At 42.8% G+C, this 22,701-nt stretch overlaps 6 protein-coding genes across 6 annotated transcripts; 3 read left to right on the top strand and 3 right to left on the bottom strand.

Annotated features, from left to right (window-relative positions):
* Positions 1–13,109: 13,109 nt before the first annotated feature.
* PpBr36_10619 (uncharacterized protein) lies at positions 13,110–14,239 on the bottom strand (the record flags this gene model as incomplete). Its single annotated transcript, XM_029897730.1, has 3 exons — positions 13,110–13,636; positions 13,699–13,845; positions 13,951–14,239. The coding sequence occupies 3 exons, from the start codon at positions 14,237–14,239 to the stop codon at positions 13,110–13,112; spliced, it is 963 nt and encodes a 320-aa protein (XP_029744126.1).
* Positions 14,240–14,959: 720 nt separating this feature from the next.
* On the top strand, positions 14,960–16,864 carry PpBr36_10618 (uncharacterized protein; the record flags this gene model as incomplete). The annotated part of the gene is made up of 1 exon (XM_029897729.1): positions 14,960–16,864. One exon carries the CDS (start codon positions 14,960–14,962, stop codon positions 16,862–16,864), a length of 1,905 nt encoding a protein of 634 aa, XP_029744061.1.
* A 329-nt stretch (positions 16,865–17,193) lies between these two features.
* Positions 17,194–17,910, bottom strand: PpBr36_10617 (uncharacterized protein; the record flags this gene model as incomplete). Its single annotated transcript, XM_029897728.1, has 1 exon — positions 17,194–17,910. The coding sequence occupies one exon, from the start codon at positions 17,908–17,910 to the stop codon at positions 17,194–17,196; it is 717 nt and encodes a 238-aa protein (XP_029744123.1).
* Positions 17,911–18,666: 756 nt separating this feature from the next.
* Positions 18,667–19,359, top strand: PpBr36_10616 (uncharacterized protein; the record flags this gene model as incomplete). Its single annotated transcript, XM_029897727.1, has 1 exon — positions 18,667–19,359. One exon carries the CDS (start codon positions 18,667–18,669, stop codon positions 19,357–19,359), a length of 693 nt encoding a protein of 230 aa, XP_029744056.1.
* Positions 19,360–20,102: 743 nt separating this feature from the next.
* PpBr36_10615 (uncharacterized protein) lies at positions 20,103–21,241 on the top strand (the record flags this gene model as incomplete). Its single annotated transcript, XM_029897726.1, has 2 exons — positions 20,103–20,614; positions 20,707–21,241. The coding sequence occupies 2 exons, from the start codon at positions 20,103–20,105 to the stop codon at positions 21,239–21,241; spliced, it is 1,047 nt and encodes a 348-aa protein (XP_029744124.1).
* A 337-nt stretch (positions 21,242–21,578) lies between these two features.
* Positions 21,579–22,672, bottom strand: PpBr36_10614 (uncharacterized protein; the record flags this gene model as incomplete). The annotated part of the gene is made up of 4 exons (XM_029897725.1): positions 21,579–21,896; positions 21,995–22,143; positions 22,208–22,333; positions 22,417–22,672. 4 exons carry the CDS (start codon positions 22,670–22,672, stop codon positions 21,579–21,581), a joined length of 849 nt encoding a protein of 282 aa, XP_029744057.1.
* Between the last annotated feature and the right edge of the window lie 29 nt (positions 22,673–22,701).

Raw genomic sequence — 22,701 nt, 5'->3', positions numbered from 1 at the left:
ATTGACGAAAATACCGCCATGAGCGGGGAAAATCGACAGATTGTCCTCAGACCGGAACCAGAGCGTTCTTTGGATGGACCCACAGGTACATTGCAAAGCCGCAATTGAGCCACGAAGTGGAGCGAAGCGAACGAAGTGGATCAATTGTGGAGCTCTGGGCTTCAGGGATGAGCCCTGAGACTACACCACGCCGCATTTAGGCTAATGCTTAGGCCCCTGTCAGCAATTTATATTATTAACAGGTCATAAGCCCGGAGAAGTTTTAGTTTGTGCATTTAAGTGCATTTTGCATCGCTGGAAAGCTTGAAGTTTAGGTTTTGTTTTGGTTATTGTCGCATCTTTATAGCACGAGTATTGACGAAGATATTGCTGTTTTTATGCGGAATTGTTTGTTTTAAACGCTAATTTAGCATTTAACCCCTTGTATTTATAGTGGGGATCGCTTAAAATTAGCGTTCGATTCAGGCCTTTTCAGGTACTGCAACAATCGTTTATATTGCAAATCCAAAATTTTTTTGGTGTGGTTTTTGTGGATCGTGCACGCTATTGTAATTGGTTCGAAATTTTAATAGGGCTTACGCTAACGGGTTAGGGCCAAAAACCCCTGTATTCGTTCGCTCATAACCCATAAAACTTTTTTAGTGCGTTTAATAGGGTTTACAATAGCCTATAAACCTATTAGCGGAATTACGTTAATTGGTTTATTATTTTGCACGATATTTTGCACGCTACCCTGCACAATACCTTGCACGACGTTAAACTGGACGATACCTTGTAAATTACCCTGCACCCATTTGATGAATTAAATTCGTTACGTGCACCTGGATTGGTATAATCATTAGGGCATCCACTTATTGCGGATTTTAGGGGTTCTAACCCTGTAATTCTTAATGGATTTCGACCGTGGAAAATAAAAATAAACCTTATAATTGGTAATTATAGGCCTATAATCTTTAAAAGGTAGACGGTATAACAAATCCTAACATAGGGTATTTACCCTTAAACGACTAGGTTAATTAACTTAAGCTATAAATTAGCGAATTGCAACTATAATTCAGGCTACCGTACAATGGAAGACAGCCCTATATCGGGCCTTCCAGGCCCAATTCCTGCAGATAAGGGGCCTGAATCCAGCCCAAACGAAGTTCTAACCGCTAAATTACAGGCCCAAAACATGCAATTAAAAGCGTTAATTGCGCAAATGGATTAATTTTAAAGGATAATTCAACAATTAACTGCCCTATTAATCCTGAAAAGCGGTGATTCCATTAATTCTAATGGTAATTCGGATATTAAACCCGTTACCGTACCCCCTAATCCACCTGCTAACCTAATTTTAGGTGACGGGATAGGTAAAGAACTATCGAAACGGGTATTTTCCTTCCCCGAAAATTGTAAATTAGTAGGTGTTAGCAAGTATGATTTGTGGAAACAGGCGATAATAGTTCAATTGAGGGTTATAAAAGCAGCGGAATTTATTTTCAACCCTGGATTTGGTTATACCCTGCCGGAATACGAACAATTAATCCTATTATTACTGATAAAAATTAGTTTAACCAAAGAATCTTGGAAATCCATTGCATGGCATTCCAGCCCCGTAACGGTTTATTAAACGCTGGAAGATAGTTATTCCGCTGCACCCGGAATTAATCAAAATTCGTTGTATTGGGAATTTTACGGTTTCAATTTTTCGAAATTTAAAAAATTAATACCGGAGTTTAACAGCCGTTTTAACCCCCTCATAGCTAAATTAACGAATATTAACGTGCAAATTAACCCCATAAATGTACGAAGTCAGCTCCTACGGGCCCTGGAGGGGATACTTCCTATTTGGACCGAGCGATAATGCAGTACCCAACGGGCCCTGCAGGTTATAGGCCAAAATTCGGAAAAGCTAAATTTGCAATATTTTTTGGCTGACCTTATGTCCGAAAGTTCGATTTCAGGTTCTATAACGGCTAAGGCCGCTAATTATAGTTTTGAAGGTTGAAAATCGGGTAAAAAAAACGTTAAAAATGGCGCTAAAAAGGAAAATAATGTGTAGGAAAACACCTTTAAACGAAAGAAGGGTAAAAATTCTAATTTGGATTCTGCTTTTGCAAAAAATAGTAAATCCTCCTCCAGCGAATTAACCGCTGGAACGTCCATAATTTCCATAAATTTCGAATTATTTACGGGTTCGATTCCAGGTACCGTTAACACATGCGTAGCGTATAACGCCCTGGAATAGTTAGGTAATTTGGGCGGTAATTGACCGTACCAAACCTTGCAACAGGAGGTTAATTCCGCTATTAACGGAATTATAAAATTACGCTCGGAATCGGATTCGGAACCCCATTATACCGGTAAAACGTTAAAATTACAGGTTTTAACAGTTAATTCTAGGGTTAAAACGAAACTTAGATGCGGCGTAAAAAAAGGCTTTTAAGCTTTGGAAGCTGGGTTACCATATCCTGTACGATATAGGTAGCACGCACCATATTTTTGCAAATAAGCAATCTTTGACCCATTATACCCCCGGTTTGACAGTCGAAATCGGTACAAAAGATGGCCTTATTAGGCTTATAGGTACCGGAATTGTTAAAATACAGGTCCGTTACGGCCAAAAAGCTAACGAATTTCAAGAGGTTACGTGGAATAACGCTTTATATATCCCTTCGTTTGGAATAAATATCGCTAATGGCCCTATATGTTATAATATAGGGGGCGTATTATTAAAAAAACACCCTCTACGATAAGGATGGTAAGGCGTGGGGTCGCCTAAATACCGCTAAACATTCGTTTTATTGAAAGGTAAAAAGGTGCGATATCTTTATTCGAAATGTACCAAAGATTTCGAATTACGCCTGTGTAATAGATGATTATAGCATTGTTTTTAACATGGCCTTATAGGAGGTTATAAAAGGTGACGCAGCCCCGTTAGAAGTAAAATTCAATAATATAAATCCCGAAAATAACGAGGGTTATAGAATTTACACCGATTCGGAATTAGAAGAAAATAGAGTAACGGAAAAGCTAAATCCCGAACAAAATACGAAAATAGATGTGTATTTACCTATAACGCAAAAGTTTAACGGTAAAAGCCCTGAAAGTCAACGTTAAACTAGGCCCTGTAGGCCCGGTACGCCGCTAAATAACCCTTTTAAACAACCTAATACAAAAGGGACTATTTCCGAAAAAAGGAGATTTCCCACACAAGAAATCCGTTGTTAAAACCTCCTTTATTATCAGATTGAAAGCAGGCCCCTGTAAATTACCTCCCTTTAAAGCTAAAACGAATTACGGACGGTTGGTTAACCTTTAAAAGTGACGGAATTACAGGTAATTATGACGAAATCCAGGCCTATAAAGCCCTGTTATGGCACAGGCGTTTGGGGCATATAGGGTTATTATTATTAGAAAAACCGCCAAAATTATAAAAGGTTTACCTAATTTCGACAAAATTAGGGCAAGTATTTATATTGTTTGCGTTAAAACTATTTTTGTTGAGCGTACAAATAAGGTTGCACTCCTTACACCTCCTAGTATTTACGAATTTATAAAGGGTGATATTGTGATTTTTCAGCCTAATTAAAACCCGTATTTCTGTCATTAGTGGACCGAAAATCACGTTTGCGGTGGTCGATCCTATTACGAAATAAGGCCGGATTTACGGTTTTAGTGCCCAGTAAAGGCTTTTTTGGGGTTTGAAAAGCTACGTACGGGCGTTACCCCCTGAATTTTCAGTTTAAGGGGGGCACGAAATTAATATAAACGTTTAAAGCAGGTTTACAAACAAAAATGTTAATTTTAGCATTTCGAATCCTTATAACCACGGCCAAAACGGATTAACAAAACGGTTTGTTAGGGTTATTCTGGATGGGGCTCGGTTTACTATTACAACGGCGGGTTTACTATTATATTTATAGTAATATTTATTACCTGCTATAATTAATTTAATTAACCGTACAGCGCTAACTAATAGGGATTTAACACTTTGCGAGAAATTTTATTCCGAATTCCAACTTGGATTACCGTATAAACCCAATTTGGGGCATTTTCAGGCTATTGGTACTGTATACCAGGTTATTACACCGCTGGAAAAACGCCAAAAAGCTAATACATTGGCTCCCCTCACCGAAACGGGAAAATCTTTAGCCCATTTATTAAACTTCACAGCGTTGGTTTACGCTCCCGTTAAACCGGCGGTATATAAAACCTTTACTGTAAAAATTTTAAAGGGTATAACCGCTTAAAATTTGGCTATTCCAGGGCAAACGCTACAGATTTTAAAGGGGGAAAATACAGATTTAAAGGGGGATTCCAATTCTGAATTTGAAGACGAAATCCACAGCGTTCCAACGGGTAATTAGGCCCTAAAAAGCCCTGAAAATACAGGGTATTTTCCATTTGTTACAGGGCGTTTACCACCCGTTCCAGGGCAGTTGCCACCCGTTACAGGGGAATTACCACCCGTTAAAGGGCAGTTACCACCCGTTACAGGGCATTTAAACCCTGAAAATACAGTGCCCGCCAGGCTTATACAGCCTACCGTTCGCCCCCCAGAATACATAACAGTAGCGGTACCTAATCCAGTACCTAAAACAACGGAAATTCCGGTGTTTTCAGTACCTAACATATAGAATATGGAGTTAAATTCGCAATTCAAAACCCAGATTTAATGGATATAAATCACGTACATTATTTTTATTTTCAAATCAAAAAGATAATAAAGAAAAACCCCATTCAAAACGGTAAACCAATTAGCTACCAACAGGCCCTGAATAACTTTGAAAATGCTAAATAATTATTTGTTTTACCGTTTAAATTCGACCAGTTCGTTGTTGCAAAAGCTTTCCGTTTTATTCTTCAAAGCAAAATACCTGCGGGGCGTAAACTCGTGTTTACCCGGCCGGTATTTAAATTGAAAAAGAATAAAAATAGTATACCTATAAAATTCAAAGCTAAGTTTGTTGTAAGGGGTTTTTTACAGGTCGAAGGCCTAAACTATATTGAGATTTTTGCAAGCATTAATATACCATTTACCTGGCGTATACTATTAGTTATAGCTAACGCACAAAACTGGGAAATAAAACAAATCGATTTGATCGGTGCGTTTTTAAATAGTAACCTTACCGACGTAAATATTTATTTGCAAATTCCAAACGGTTTTAACGAATGGGTTAAATCTGATAACCCTACTACCGCTAAAGCTTTAGTGGAAATGGGTTATAATCCAAAAAAACTGCAGGGTATACAGTTGGAAAAGGCGCTATATGGTTTGAAACAGGGTCCAAGAAAATGGCAAAACAAGCTAAAAACCCCATTTTTCAAAAAAGGTTTTAAACCGTTAATCTTTAATCCCACTGTTTTTCATAACGTTAAATCCAAACATTTTATCGTTACTTTCGTAAACGACTGCCTGCTAATAGGTTCTAAATTGTAATATATTTAGGATTTAAAAGCTCGTTTTAACAAGGTATACGCGTTGGAAAACAGGGGCCTTGCAGCCTATTTTTTAGGCGTTCAAATAATAAAGGATATGTTTAAACGCCTATTTTGGTTTTATTAAAATCAGTATATAAAGGAAGCATTAACAACGTTCGTATTAGTTAATTGCAAACCTATATTTATTCCCTTATAACCGGGTGTTTTGAAATATAATAAAGGTAAACCCGTAAATGCGCTGGAAGTTAAATTATTATAGCGTATTATCGGCAACTTAATATACTTAATGCTATTAACGCGCCTGGATATCGGCTATACGGTTCAGTGGTTTTCACGTTCTTTAATAAAAGCTAATATAATCCATTTAACGGCAGTTAAAAACCTATTACGTTATTTAATGGGTACTAAATCCTTATTTATTTATTACGGGAATAAAGTGTGTAAACCTGAATTACCACTTAATTTTTTAATAGGGGGTTTTAAAGGTTTTGAATTACTGGGTTTTAGTAATAGCGATTTTGCCGGGGTTAAGGAAAATTTGAAGTCCATTTACGGATATTTATATACCCTATTTGGGGGCCCTATAACGTGGGAGTGCAAAAAGGCTAATATTATAGCTTTAAATACACCAAAAGCCCAAACCGATGCTTTAGCGGAAGCCCTGCGTAAAGCACAGTGGTTTAAAAACCTTTTTATAGAAATTGGACTACCTATAAAAGGCTTTATTGCAATATTGGTAGATAATACAGGCTTTATAGCTAACGCATATAACATTACGCACCACCAACGTATCAAATATACGTTATAAAAGTTTTACTACGTACGGGTGTTAGTTATAGAAGGATTGGTGACTTTAAAGTACCTGGAATCCAAACAAATGCCCGCTAATGGCCTTACAAAGCTCTTTACGCTTCCAATTCAAAAGGTATTTTTAGAGCTTATAGGGCTTAAACCCTTACAAGCTTAGTTTTCACCCACTGAATTTTAGGGCATTGTAATTAATTCGTTAGCCAATTACAACCCATCACATTTCTTTTGTTTGCAAAAGTTGGATTTTTGTTAGCCTAACACAGACCGTACTATCCAGGTCTACCCTGTACAGGTTAATTGATATGGAATTCATACCGACCAAATACCCAAAATTACCAAACCTATATCCAAAAATTGAATTAGAATTGAAATATGTCGCGTTTTGGGCGATTTACGCATTCGAAATACCCTATATACTATGCATAACTTGGACTGTTACCAACGAACAGCCAAATTAGCTACCTGGCTTAATAGTTAATTCCGCGGGTTAATATTATGCAAATTGGTGGTTCGAATCCGGGGGTTGCCACAATTCTGGGGGATTTTTCCAATTCGGGGGTTATAGGTCGGTACAAAGGGTTTAATTATCCAGAGGGTTTATATTGGGAGTTCGAGTTGGGTTAGGACATAAGGGGGATCTTTTTTTTAAGGTTTTATTTTTATATACTTTTCTTTTCCGACTTCATGTAAATAGTAGCAAAAAAGAAAAGGTGTTAATTATATGCGTTATTTATCATATAATGGGTCCACTTTTATATATATATATATATATATATATATATATATATATAAGCCATAATAGATAGTGCCGAACTGGGGCTTTCCGGGTTGTCGGATTTTCCGTTATATTTTATGTTGCAGGAGTTGCGATTCATACGGTTAGTGAATGGGGTTTACCCTGTACCGGGTTTAACACCCACCCTGCACCTGCGAGTCAGCTACCCTGTATTTAGTTGAAATTTTCACCAAATCAGCAAATTAGTGCGAACCCAGAGATGGTTTGTATGGAAATGAGGGTGTTTTTTCAATAACGCATACAACATAATTTTTCGGAAAATCGTGTGCGGCACCGGAACGCTTTCTGGCGTGCGGACCCCCACTTCGATGTCGGAGAGTATATCTGGGACATAACGCAAAGTCTCCCCCACCAATAAATCGAATTTATTAATCCCAAAACTTAGTGAACAATTAGTGCATTTAAAGCCTGTAATTACAGGCCTTTACAACGCAACTAGCACCACGCCGCACCTAGGCTAATGCCTTAACCCCTATTAGCAACCCATATTGTTAACAGCAGGTAAAAGGGTGCGATATCCTTGTTCGAAATATACTTACAATTTCGAATTACGCCTATATAATAGGTGAATATAGCACCGCTTCTAGCATGGCTCTAGAGGGGGTTACAGAGGACTACGCAGCCCCGTTGAAATTCAAACTAAATAATATAAACCCTAAAGGGGATTTTAAAATTTACACCGATTCGGAACTGGAAGAAAACACGGTAAAAGAGAAGCTAAATCCCGAACAAAATACGGAAATAGCCGTAAATTCACCTGTAACAACGCAAAAACTTAGCGGTAAAAGCCCTGAAAGTCCACGTGAAAATGGGCTCCGTAGGCCCGGCCGGCCGCTAGGTAACCCTTTAATGCAACCTAATACAGAAGGGACTATTTCCGCAAAAAGGAGGTTTCCCACATAAGAAATCCGTTGTTAAAACCTCCTTTATTATCGGATTTAAAGCAGGCCCTTGTGAATTCCTTCCTTTTAAGCCTTAAACGAACTACCGACGGTTGGTTAACCGCTAAAGGAGACGGAATTACAGGCGATCGTGACGAAATCCAGGCCTCAAATGTGAACATGGCTAGCGCAGGGCTAATAATACTAGCTACCCTGCATCGAATAAATAAATAAATAATAAATAAAACCTATTCGCATTTATACCCACAAAGCCTTAAATACCATTGCGTACCCCCTGTTCGGCTCCCCCCCTGTTCGGCACCCAAAAGTAACTGTATAGCCACGTTCACCTTTTATGTTCTTTTATAAATATCTCGACCAATTTTTCACTTTTGGATTTACTTTCTTCTGTTCTCCATTCGCCATTTTCCAATAAAGCACATTCCAAAACCAGCCTTCCTCTGCCATTAAAAACGTTAATAATGGCGAATTAATTGCAAAAGCCTGCCGAAAACGGGGTATACCTAGGTCTACACTTGAAAATCGACTCAAAGGTTTTCAACCTTATAAAAAAACACAAAACCTTTTTCAAAGGCTTTTTGCGGAAGAGGAAAAGCATTGAGCTTATTGGATATTTACCCAAACAGCTTTAAGGCTTCCGCCAACGCATTCAAAATTACGCTTTTTTGCCGAACGAACTTTTGAGCCGCCGGAGAGATAAAAGGCTTTGGAGAACGTTGGATAGCCCTTTTTTTGGCTCATTATCCAATTCTCAAAACCCACAGGCCCCGTCTAATAAAAGACGTCCGGGTTAATGGGGCTATTACGGAGGTAATTAAATTTTGGTGGCTTTATATAATCCCGTTATTAATGATATTAAACCGGAAAATCGGTGGAATATGGACGAAACCGGTATAATGGAAGGTAAAGGATTTAACGGCCTAGTATTAGGCCTTAGCGAAATCCGGCCATGAGAGCAAAAAAGCCCGGAACGCGGGGTTGGACGACTATAATCGAATATATATCGGCTACGGGCGTTACCCTCCCTCCCCTGGTTAAATTTAAAGAAAAAACGAATAACAACAATAGTTTCGAACGGATTTAAGCAATTTCGATAATTGGTAACTTTATATAGCCGAAAACGGGTGGACAAATAACGAAACGGCTATCGAATAGTTAAAAAATGTGTTTATTCCGTATACCCAACCTTTAACCCCTAAAAAGCGATTATTAATTCTCGACGGCCACAAATTACAGGTTACGGACGATTTTATGTTTTTTTGCCTTTAAAATTTTTTTAATTCCTACATTTACCCCTTTATTCTTCACACCTTTTTCAACCATTGGATTTATCGGTTTTTGGGCCGTTAAAGGAGGTTTATCGACGTTGGTTTGGATTTGTTAACCAATTTTGCTGTTCAACAATTGTTGGAAAGCGAATTTTCCTTTTTTACTATAATATAGCCAGACTGAAAGCATTTACAGGAAGAACTATTCAATTTGGGTGGCGTATAACGGGTTTATAACCGGTGCATTTGGTTAGACCATTTTCAAGCCCTTTTTTGTTAAAAAAAAAACGCCAATATTATAAAAAATAAAAAAAACGGTTTGTGAAAGGATAAAATACCGGAAAACCTAGCCCAAAAAATTAACGACCCGCTTTTACTTATTTGGAAACCCCTAAAACGACCCGAAATATTCGATTTCAACTGCAAAAACTTTCCCAATCGAATAAAATTAACGCTATTTCACGTTTTTTATTTGCAAAAGTCCAAAAAAGCTTCGAAACCAAAAATACGTTTTTGGTTAACGCCTAGTAGAAAATCAGTTTATTGGAAATATAATTAGAGGTAATACGGCCGGTTAAAAGGAAAAAGGTGGTTCCGGATCCAAACGAGTTTTTGGTTAATAAATAAAATATTATTGGATTGCAGGAAAATAATTTAGAAAATTTGGAATTTTTAACTGATGAAAAAGAGGTTAATAAACCGGAACAGCCTGAAAACAATTATATTTTTGTACGTTAATAGTTTTATATTTGAATCAATTTATACAAGTAAGTATTTCATTGTTAGATTTTCATGGTGCCGAACAAGGGGTACGCAACGTTATCACGTCTTTATTCATAGTGTCAACAGCAAAACAAATACGTCATATATAATCTAGCTTAGTGGTATAATGCACGTACTATAATTTATGTTATATATACGCTGTTAAAGTGCGTGAGTTCGAGCCCCGTTATGGTCGCAGACTTTGTATGCATGCATAAGCACAATAGGTAGTCTCAGTGCTCAGACTAGACCCCCCTGCTCCGCAGTGGGGACCGAACGCTCCATGTACCTTTCAGCCACATGGCTTTTCGACCAATTATATTGGCCGAAAAGATCGCGCTCGTTCTAGTCTGAGGACATCTTGTCGCATTTCGCCGTTTATGGCGGTACTACCAACGATAATTTGTCGCATTTCGCCGTTTATAACGGTATTATTAATAATATATTTAATGTTGCGATATCGCTGATGATTATTCTATTAATATAAGTATAATTTGTAGTATTTTACCGTTTATAGCAGGTATATAGAATATATTCGCATTATAATAGCAAAAGAAAATGGTGTAACCATAATATACAATTAAATATTCGAATAAAAAAACAAATAAAAATTATAAGAATATACAGTAATTTGCGTTAGACTTATTGGAGTTTGTTAATTATTTGAATGCCGGCCGCGCTTTACTAGCGACTGTATTTGAAAAGATATTAAAATATTGAGTAAAATTTGTTATTTTTTATTATATTTAATTTTTATTTTGAATAATAGTATATAGTATTAATTTTAGCTTAAATCACAATTATTATAGCTTAGTAGACCTAGTACTGCAGAGTGCATGCAATTATCGATTAAAACAAAAGTTTTATTGATATTGTTATATAAATTAACAATTTGTTAAAAAACTAAATAGTTTACGCGAATATTGGTAAAACTAACATATTTTTAATTCATGCATTCGTTTATCAATTTGTTAATAAATCGTTAAAAGAAATTTTTCATAAATTTTATTTAATTAAATAAAGCAAAAAATACAAAAATAATACAAATTTAGCATTTTTTTTATAAAAAAATAAAAAGGGCCGGTATTGTAAATCGGGCTTTACGTTGACGTTTATTTATATACATAATCCATTTTTTCAAATCTTGGTTTTATTAATGTTAAAATTGGTAAAAATATAAAAGCATTTGGATTGTAAAATATATATGAAATTGGATACACTTTACCTATCCGCATATTTAACGGCCTATATAATTAGATATACGTACCAAAATGTGATATTATATTGAATATATGTATGCCAACCCCCACACGCATAAACAACAAAATTTGGCTGCAAAACAAAAATAATATAAAATTAATTAAATAAAGCAAAAAGATCTATAAAATACACATTTAGCTTTTTCTTTATTAAGCAGTTGTTAAAGCCGATATTATAAGCAAAATTGGATACGAACGCTTGTTTATATACGTTATCGAATCTCTGAAGTTTCAGTTTCATTATCGTCAAAATTTGTAAAAATCTAAACTAGTTTCGATTGTAAATAATATATAAAAAATATATATTTTGCCTATCCGTTTATTTAACTGCTTTTATAATATAATGTATGCACCAAAACTTACTCTAACGATATATGCATATATACGACCCTCCACGTGCAGAAATTATAAAATTTGGTCAAAAATTAAAAATTATATTATAAAAAATCGAAAATCGAAAAAAAAAATCGAAAAAACAATACCGCCATGAACGGATTAAGGGCAGGTGGTATTAAATTCGGCCATTATAAAAAATAAAAAAATGAATCAAATCGCTGCTAATAGCGGTATTAAACGCTATTTTCAACGATATTATCTTTTTTCGATATTTTGCGTGGTTATGGAATAATAAAGGAGTGTCGGTCGAAAAAAGGCCAAAAATACCGCCATGAACGGCGAAAATCGACAAATTGTCCTCAGACCTGAACCAGAGTGTTCTTTGGATGGACCCACAGGTACATTGCAAAACCGCAATTGAGCCACGAAGTGGATCAATTGTGGAGCTCTGGGCTTCAGGGATGAGCCCTGAGACTACACAATAGGCCGTTAAGCTCAATGGGCCGTTAGGCTCAATAGGCCGGCAGGTCAGTCATATGAATAAGGCTAATCACGTGACGTGACCCCGCATTCCGGACATCCGGATCGAAGATCTGCACCTACGGATTCGAACACGTAATTGACAACTTGGCCTCAAATTCATCACCTTTATAGCTTTCATCGATTTAACGATTTAACGAATCGATTGTGTAATAATAATATATCATCTCTATTACCCGCTAGCAGACGGTTATCTGCCATTTTAAGGTTCCATCAGCCTTATACCTGATCCACTTTTCTCCGCGTTCAAGATTAAGCTTATTCTATCTCATAACCTCGTCACATAAAAAGCTCTGTTATAGCACAGGCGAATTATTCATGGGGGGCCCGGCCCGGCCCATAATTAAACACGGGTTTTTTGGCAACCCGCGGGCCGCCGTGGTAACCCGTAAAAATATATATTTAGCGTATTGATATTGATAATTATTTTATTAAATTATACCCAAGAATTGCTGCTATAGTTAAAATAGAACGTAGAAAATACGTTCACTTAGCTTTTAATATAGAATTGATTTTTTTTCGTTATTTCTTTTGTATTCGCCTCAGTATAAAAACCCGCTGGTTTACCAATTCAGGCTGAGCTTGTGGGCTGGTGGGCCGGGCCGGGCTATTCCTCTTTTCAGGTTTTGGCAGGCCTTAGTTCCCTATAATGTGAGGGGCCAAGCCACTAACGCCCCGAAAATCGGACTGTGCTGCACGTTGACAATACTTGCGGCGGTTTGTATCTTTGTCGACCGCACCGTCGGCGAACTGCATCTTGCGCAGTGATTTGGACAGCATTATCTTCTACAGTCGTCTTTGCCGCCCACGCCGTCGCATCTGGTTGGATAGCGACCGGAACCGCTCGTCGTTCAGCCACACAACGCCATACTGTAGGTCAATCTCGCGAAACACAGTGATTATTTGGTTTGCGGTTGGGCTATATAAGTATCGAGCCCTTTTCTACATAAGACTCAAAAAATATTCTAGGACAAAACAAAGTCTTTCCAGTAGTTAACAATATCGTATTTTAACCCACATGTGGTGGGTCAATTTTCAAGCCGTTGTCCTGGAAATACTCAAGCAGCGGCTCCAACTTGCGGCACTTGTGCATGCTCTCGAAATCCTCGCGTGACCCCTCAGGCCAGAACTCATCGCCACCGTTTCCCTCTCCTTTGTATATCAAATATGGCGTCACGTCAGCGTTGCACGTGAGCGCCTGCCGCAAAACGTCGACGCAGTGGTCCGTGTGTTTGCGTGCTTCATGATGCATCCATTTGGGCAGCGGGGGCCGCTCGTCGTCTTGGTCGTCTTCTCCGCGCGTTCCCGCTTCGCCGGGTGGCGGGGCGTAGGTGTCGATCCAGATGTACTGCCGCAGTATGTTGAGGCAATGCAGGTGGTGGAACACCTCGACTATACCGACGTACCCGCCGGGCGACGAGGGGTGCGGGTTTCCTGGCGGGACGGTTATGAAGCGGGAGCCGTGGTGGTGGCCATCGCCGTATTCGACACGGTCGAGAAGCGAGAGTTTTTCGTAGGGGATGGCGACCATCGATACTGATCATGTTGGGGGCGCGATGTTAGCACTAACCTGAGGTCTCGGCGGAGGTTTTGTAAACGAAAAGAGAATTGCAGCTTGCCCTGGGAGATTGCGTCCCACTTCTTCTCCATCTCCTTGGTTGGGCGGCCGACATAGCCCGAATCCGAGCCAGCCATTGGGTCGGTCCAGTTGCGCTGCTCATATTCGACTAAATCCAAAAGCGGTGCTTTTGTGGCAGAAAAGGTGTTAGTTTTGCATCTTACCGGCTTATTGTTATAATGTCATAATTTTTCATGGTCATTAAAAAATGCGGTCTCTGAATAAAACTTACAATAAACGCTTAGCTGTTCGACACATTGACGATCTGTCAGTGGCCTTGTATCCTGGCCATCTGGCGCACAATGTCGAGGTGAGCTCGCGGCCGTTACGGCGGCACCAGCTAGAAACATGACCACAGAGAGCATTATCTGCCATGCGATAAGCGGCACTAGTCGGCTGTAGCGCCAATAATCCCGACGTTGCTTTTCCAAGGCCGATGGGACAGAGGATGCCCCGACGCTCTCATCATCTTCAATGGCGGTATATACATGCTCCGGACTTGGACTTTTTTTCCAAAACATGGCGTGATAGAGGTTGAAACAGGAGGAAAGGCGATCTCAGGGATATAAATATTCTTGCAATGTGAAAAGAACAAGTTCAAACAAAGAAAGGGGGAAGGGATTTTGTTAATCGAGTTATGCTTACATTTCACCACCCAGAAACTCGATCCCCGACCCGTTGGTGTAGTCCACAAAATACATATAGGCCCTTACATATATCACGTTGGTGTTTTTTTTTTTGCCTTTTTTTGAGGCGCGACTATTCGGCAAAACACGGAAAATATACCCATGCTCCTAAGTTTTGGAATATCACCCTACGTAACCCTTGTTAGATTCCTATTGTTTTGCCGGCGGGACCTCTTTTTCTCGGGGGTCGCCAGGATGAGTTACCCAATTTGGCATATCATTCCTGACTCACGCCCCTAGTCGGAACACTTTCGGCTATTACGCCGGCTATAAACTTTGGACTTTTACTGATGTTTTTTTTTCCGTGATCGTACAGCGATATTCTTATGTTTCTTTTTTCTTTTTTTTTTTTAAAAAAAAAAAAAAGAAAAACTGGTGAAATAATGTAGGAAACTAGTAGCATGCATAGAGTAAACCCAAACTTCAATAGCTACAGCTTGCCAATAAAAGTGTTTCTCGAGTCTCATTTCTTATAGTTTTTTTGGCCTTGTTCATCTGATAACGCAATAAAATTAAACTCGATTCACCAAATCTCAATCAACATCGACAATAATAATGACACAACAAACCGTAACACTCTTGGCACCGGCTGGGGCGGCCAACATCGAAGAGAAAGGCCAAAAGCACACACAACGAGATCATAAACGAGGCCTGCGCCTCTCCAGCAATCTGTCCGCGGAACTTGACAATACCTCCTTGCCAGCCAAAGCAGTCCCGACTTATTTCCACGGCCATGTGGATGAGACTCTAGCCGACGAAGATGTTATCGATGTGCAGATTATTGAGCAGGCACGGCGAACCCCAAACGCCGTGGCCGTCGTCTTCGAGGACAACTTGGCCCGGGCCACCTACAGAGAGCTTGCAGACATGGTGCACAGCGCATGCCACCTTTTGTCCTCAGCCATGGGAGACAGCAACGCAAAAGAAATCAGCTCCCTGCGTGGCAAACGGGTTGCAGTTGCGGGCGATGTTTCCATCGAGCGGCTGGCCGTTCTGATCGCCATCTTGAGCCTGGGTGCATCCTACGTCCCTATCGATTTGGCCAACCCTCTCGACTGGAACAAGACAATTCTGAAAGATTGCCGTCCCTCCTGTATAGCCTTCATGACGGAAGACGGCTCCGTTTGGGAAGACGCCAGTTCTGAGCTTTTGGCTTACATGGAGGAGTCGGTCCAAGAATGCACGCGCGTCCGGGTTCCAGCCAAACTCCGTCCTCATGAAACCGTGGCTAGCAGCAACAGAGCTATATTTCCCCCAACCCCAGGCCGCTCTGACGAGGACACGGCCTATATTCTCTACACCTCCGGCTCAACAGGCGTTCCCAAGGGTGTTCCAATTCAGCACAAGGCGTTGAAAAACTCCATAATCGAAAATCGACGCGTCTGTCTATTTTCGGCGGCGAAAACCCGGGTACTCGGAATCAACCCTTGGACGTTTGACGTTTCGGTCTTTGACATGTTTGGCCCGCTGAGTATTGGTGCGCAGCTTATCTTGGGCCGTCGCGACTACATCCTTTCTGATCTTACGGGCGTGGTGCAGCAACACTCCATCACCCACATCACCACCACGCCAACCGTAGCCTCGTTGCTCAACCCGGACGACGTCCCCAGCATAAAGTCGCTCGCGCTCGGCGGCGAGCCCATGACGAAAGCCACTCGTGACACGTGGGCGCCCCGAATCAGGCTATACAACTCTTACGGCCCAACAGAGGCCACTATTATTGTCATCACGCGCCGCTGCCATCCCGACACGCCCGTTGCCAACATCGGCCGCCCGCTGGCCAACGTGGCCGCTTATGTTCTGGAAGATTCGTTGGGGGACCTAGTGGAAACTCGCCAACTCCCTGTCGGTAAAGTTGGACAGCTCGCCCTGGGAGGTGTGCAGTTATCGCCTGGTTATTTACGTAATTCACCGGGCCGTCCGAACCCTTTTGTCCAGCATCGGGAGTATGGGCAACTCTACCTGACGGGCGATATGGCCATGTTCGAAAGCGATGGTACCATTGTTTGCTTGGGTCGCATGGATAACATGGTAAATCTCCGGGGTTTGCGCGTAGAACTCGGGGCGGTCGAAGCCGCCGTGGACGAGGTGTTGGTTCGTCTAACGGGGGCTGGAAAATGCGTATCGCTCAAGCTGGTTAAAAAAGGCACAGGTCAGGAGGTGCAAGTTGCGCTTTTCTGTACCGACAATAACAAATCTGGCGGCCGCAAAAGCATCATTGTTGGTTACCCTTTGGATGCAAAGCGCAAGGAAATGGTTTGTCAGATGAAGGCGGCCGTTTTGGAAAAGTTTCCAGATTATTTCCTGCCTGACTATTGGGTTCCGGTTGACGGCTTCCCTCGCAACAAGAACCAAAAGTTGGATAGAAAGGTAGCGCAGGCGTTTGTGGATGGCTTGAGCAATATGGAGTTGGCGGCGTGGCATCTGGATAATTACTCCGATGTGGACGTCAAGGAATAGCAAGGTATCTGCGCAGACGTGCCAAGTTAGGGGGCGTGCCTACAAAAATAGCGGTTCAAGCTGTCGAGTGGAAATAATTACCCTGCATCGGTTTTGGACAGGTGCTGTACCATATGTCCAGGGACAGTTCCACCAAGAAGACCTCATCATGCGAGCCTGGAGATGAGTTGTTGGCAAATGAATGTATTGCTTATGGATGTTGCACATATAATCACTTTTGCCAAACACGATTAGGATACGAAAAAGACATTTAGCTGCCACCCTTTGATAATGGACAATATTATAAGTGGAAAGTTGGGCAAAACTTATTTAAATAATCACCTTAAAGTCTAACAGGCCGAAAACCCAGCGTGGATATCCAAAACAATCTCCTCGGGGTTTAGATGCGCTTCCAAAATATCGGCACAATGTTTCGTGTTTGCCCACAAGGACAAATTCTCCGGGAGATTTCTCCCTGCCATGATTGCCCGATGCATCCGTTTCCACGAAAAAATGCAATGGAGCTTGCTGTCCTTGCTAGTAAGCCAAGCTTGATGCATCCCGTGGTGGTGTTTTCCCCCCTCGCCGCCATGCATCTCCTCTCCAGACCAGGCCTTTTCAGACAACGTTGTCGTCTTGTTTTTATCCGCATACAACGTCCATCCGGTCATCCGGAACTCCGACATCAGTTCGTGGTCCAGGCAGTCATCCGGGAGCCAGGAGAAGGCGATGGGGTCAAAATGGCAGCCGAGACGTTTGGCCTCTGCCGCGGTTGTGCCGCATCGCTTGGTGCGTGGGTCGTACCGCTCGTACGCATATGGGTCGAGGGCTGTTGTGTTGACCACGATCAGGGAGACGATGGCGACCAAGATGACCAGAACCCCGAGGAGAGCGCCCCACACCATAAACCGCCTAGACTCTCCCGAGACTTTGCTTTCGTAGTGAGCTTCTTCGTTGCTCGTGCTGGCATTTGAACTTGTGCTTGGGCGCAGAAGCTGCGCGTAGTCGTCATCCGTCGAGCCGTTGGCGAGTCTCCGGCGGCCTTTTCTTTTGAAGAGATTGAACATGGTAGCTGGTATGATTGACCTGTTGACTTGAAATCGTCAAAAGGTCTTTGCAAACGATGTAATCAAGATACTTTGCTCAGACGGGCAGAGGAGATACACAGATCCAGAACTATATGTGCGAACAATTGCAATGCAACTTTTCAAAGAAAAAGAAAAAAACAAATTCTGACAAGGTTTTCCAGAAGGCTCCGTCCAAGAAATGCCAATGCTACCATTTAATCTGAGATCTTACAAAATCCCCATGTCACCGGCTATTCGGAACCAAATACAAACTTCGGCAAAACCAAAAACCTTGACATGTCGGTCGCATCCATTGTGCAAGCTATTCCCCTGAAAAAGAATTTCTGAGCAGGGGGCAGCTGTCAGCTCTCCACAAAGTCTGGTGCGGATATAATTCCGGAAACTATGGCCGTATGGTCGGAACTATCCATGATTACGAATATGCAATGGAACAGAGTGTTACATACGTCCACTCGTCGATGGGGGAGTGATAAATAAAGTTTCATGAGTAGGGAGTTAGCGTTTGCTCAAAAGCCTTATGCGGGCTGCCTCGACGCAAGAAATAACCGAAATATATATGAACACATTGCTTTGTAGTGATGTGCTGAGAAGAGAGGAACAGCAAACGAAATATTCAGTCAAGTTACCAAGTTCAGGACCAGCTCGCTATCCTTTGGAACCCTTAGAGTCGACCGATTGTTTTATTCAAGAATCCAAAAAAAAAAAAAAAAAAAAAAAAAAATAAAATATTCAACCATGGCTGAAAACGAAAAGCTCCTTTCAAACCACCGACAGTCTGATGAGGACAACTCCACTGACGAACTCTCGGAAAATGCGAGCTTTGGTCCATTCAAAAGCCCAAGTCCACGAAAGAAGAAGCTAGGAAACATTTCGCTCTGCGCCATCGGGCTGGTTCTGCTCATTGTCATATCGGGCTCGGTCGGGGCGGCCTACCGCTACGGAGCAGCTCATTCGATGCGGCCTTTGCCGGAGCCAAAGAATCTCGGATCGTGCGGAGCATCGGCAAAGGAGGCACGGAAGAAGGGGTGCGCCTTTGACTTCATGCTCGGCGGCTGGCTGCACCCGCAATGCATCGACCAGGAGCAGTACGACAGGTACATGAAGGAGTGGCTGACGCTCAACATGACCATGTACGCCGGCCCGGACGCCGAGGAGCCCGCCGGCCTGGACTACATCCTGGGAGGCGACTGGGATCTGATCTGGGGCGTGGGCAGCTACCACTACCTCCACTGCTCCTACGTCTTGGAGAAGAACTGGAAGGCCCTGACGCGCGAGATCAAAAGGGTTCCGAGCAACTGCCTCGAGGAGGAACACGTCACGCACTGTCTCGCCCTGAACAGTAAACCAAACGTCGCAGACATGTTGAACACCACAAGGCGGCAGGTCTTTGAGCGCATGCCGATCATGGACTGCTTGGTCTTTGAGTGATTGGGTCTATGAAGGGCAACGTAGCTTCTCATGGCATTTTTTATCAAGTCATACCAGTGGATAATTGTTTTTTTCTCTAATTCTACCTCATAGTGCTCGACTTGCTTAGCGCTCACTGAGCCAATTGAGAGCAATTCTATTAGTAGCTGTGACAGTCAAGGTCGGGGTAAACTTGTGGAAATACTTTTTTTTTCCTTTTTCTTTCCCTTTTTTTTTTCTTCCCAGTGATTGAACAATGCCAATCTCAAGCGTTTGCTGGGAGAAACGAGGGTTTCCTCTTCGTTTTTAGCGCCGCTCGATATTACCGAGAAAAAGCAAGGAAAAAAAAGGGTTTTCCGACAGGCAAATAGACCTTGCTTCGGCAAATATTTCTTTGTTTCCCGAATGGAAATCGAACATAAACAACGCCAACTGTTTTAAAAGCAAGATTTACTTTTATCTGAACGAAAAGCCTCAAATTTCTCCCTCTGTATTTTTAATCATGGCACGGTTCTTGATGCCAGTAAAGTCCTTTGTGAATTGAACTGCGAAAAAGACTGTCTGTGATTGACGATAAATCCAAGGCAAGCTTCCCATCGGCAATTGGGGCCAAAACGGGGAATTGCCGGGTTAGTATTCCATGCGAATATTTGGCAACCCTTTTCATCGTGATCTTGTTGTGCATGGCTTGCGTACAGTGATACTTTGTGTACATTTCACTTTTTTTTTCCTTTTTTTTTTTCTTTTTATTTTCTTGGCCAACTATGAAGGTTATCAAGATCCAACCCGGAGGCAAGGCTACGGTCGTCAACGCGCCAATGCCAAAAATGGACGCCCACTGCGTCGTCGTCAAGACTGCGGCAGTGGCCTTGAACCCTGTGGACTGGAAGCACATTAGCTGCGTCCCCGGAACCGCCGGGTGTACCGCGGGATCTGATTTTGCGGGGGTCGTGCGCAAGGTCGGGTCGGGCGTGACGACGCTCAAGGTGGGCGATAGGGTCGCAGGGTGGGTGCACGGTGGGAACATCTCCAAGCCACAAGATGGCGCTTTTGCGCAGTACATCGTGGCGAGGGAAGGCATGATGATCAAGATCCCCCCGGGAGTTTCTTTCACAGCCGCAGCCACTCTCGGCGTCGGAGTGTCGACCGTTGGGTTGGGCTTGTTCCACCAACTCGGTCTACCGCTGCCGACCCAGCCGGGGGTCGGGAAGCTTCCGCTGCTGATATATGGCGGCAGTACTGCCACCGGCACCCTGGCTATTCAGTTGGCGAAACTGTGAGGCTCCTTTTTCATCCCTTGTTCGGCAAAGCACCGGCCAACCCCCGTCGAGTAATTGCGCACTCACCTCAAACCCCCCTTTTTCCCAGAGCCGGCCTCGAAGTCATCACTACGTGCTCTCCCCACCATTTCCATATGGTCCGGAAGCTGGGCGCCGATGCCGTATTTGACTACAAGGAACCCAACGTCGGCTCGGAAATTCGCAAGCTGACCGAGAACGCACTCTATCACGCTTTCGACTGCATCTCGACCGAGCACTCGGCTAGAATATGCGCAGACGCACTTTCGGAACACACCACCGGCAAAGAGCCCACGTACAGCGCACTGCTCTACTGCGAATTCCCGCGGAGGGATGTGCGGGTGGTCGTGACCGTCGCCCAGACCATATTCGGAGAGCCCTTCACCATACCGGAACTGGGGCCTGAGAACTTTCCAGGGGACGTCGACCACTTTGAGTTTGGTAAACGCTTTTGGAAACTAACCCAGACGCTATTGGCGGAGGGAAAGCTCAAGGCTCACCCTGCCGACGTGCGAGGAGGTGATCTTGAAGGTGTATTGGAAGGATTGGAAGAGTTGAGACGGGGCAAGATATCTGGGAAGAAGCTTGTGTACACCCTGTCGTAAACCAGCATTTACATAGAATTTATTTTGTGGACTAGCATATATAATTACTGGCTACACTCAGCGAACCATTTTGTCTGTATTGTAGCCTTTACTATGGTTCTCAAAGAGAGACGCGGGTTTTGGACCGAGTAATAAGCTATTTCGCCGCTGAGAGAATATGAAAAAAAAAGAGAGAAGCACTTATCCCGTATGGAAGAATACATGAAGCAATCGGGTACTTGAACAGACCGTGATTTCCGTGCTTTGTGCTTGCCAGTCCATTACATAATCAAGTACCTAGTACCTACATGCCATCAGACCAGCCCGTTCCGAGAAGCTCTCCCATAAGACAATCGGATCAGTCACGATGAGCAGCAGCAGCCTTCATGGCCTGGTGTAGCTTCAAGTTGTCAGGAATCAAGTTCTCGACAATGTCGTAGCGAGCAGCGTTCTCGGGGGAGTCGGCCCATTTGCGCACGGCCATGTAGTCGCGGCAGTAATACTGTTGATCTTGGGCAATGTGCCAGTCCTCCTTGTAGGTAAACGAGGCAACCGAGGAATCGGCCAAGCACGAGACGGCCTCGCGCAGGACGTTCAGGCAGTGTGCCACGTGCTCAGGGCCAAATTGCGACTCCTTGCCGTGGATGATGTGACCGTAGGTGTGGGTGAAGAGGGTCTGGAACATGCACATTATAGATGTCAACCGTCGGGTGAAAGACAGAAGCAATGCTGATGATCACATTGGAGAAAAATGCAATTTCGGGTATGGCTTACAATGCAGTGCATCTGGTGAAAGCCACGGGTGAAATACACGGGGAAGTGCTCCGTCATGTTGTTGCGGTAGGCGGTTGTCGAAGGTAGCTCGTGGATCGTGCCATCCACGTGCATAAAGTGGGTTTTCCTGCCGTTGGTCAAGATGGCAGCTGGCTTCTGGTCAGTGCTGGGATTCTTTTGTGAGCCCCTCCCCTGAAGTCGAGGCAGACTCACGATGATCAAGGTCGGCGAGGTGATCGACAATCTTGTCAACCCTTTCGAGGTCGTCAAAGATATCATAGGGAATGTAGTAAGGGTCCGACTTGTCGAAAGTCATCCATCGTCTGGGCTCGCCGACCTCTTTACGTCGGCAACGGTTTGTTTAGTTTTAACTTGGCTCCAGCGCTGACATGTTTGCGTTGGACTGTCACGTCAGACCCTACCTGGGGGGATCAGCCCGAACGGGTCTGAACCGAGCAGATTGCCCTCTTGCTGGTTCTGGTGCGGTCGCAACTTCACATAGGCCAGATACGAAACCGTCAGGGTGAGAGCGGCGATCAAAAAGGCATTGATGACCCGGAGTCGGCGATACGGCCTTTCGTACGAGGTTGGTTGAAACTGGGCCGCCTTTTCGGCTTCAAACTCGAGAGAGTCTCGTAGAGGCTCATAGATCTCTTTGTCCTTTGACGACCTGGACATTGTCTTGGTTTACTTTTGACTATGTAACA

Source organism: Pyricularia pennisetigena (assembly GCF_004337985.1).
Source record: "Pyricularia pennisetigena strain Br36 chromosome Unknown Pyricularia_pennisetigena_Br36_Scf_10, whole genome shotgun sequence".
NCBI lineage: Eukaryota > Fungi > Ascomycota > Sordariomycetes > Magnaporthales > Pyriculariaceae > Pyricularia > Pyricularia pennisetigena.
Note: the sequence above shows the minus strand (reverse complement) of the source record. Positions and strands in the feature narration are given on the sequence as shown.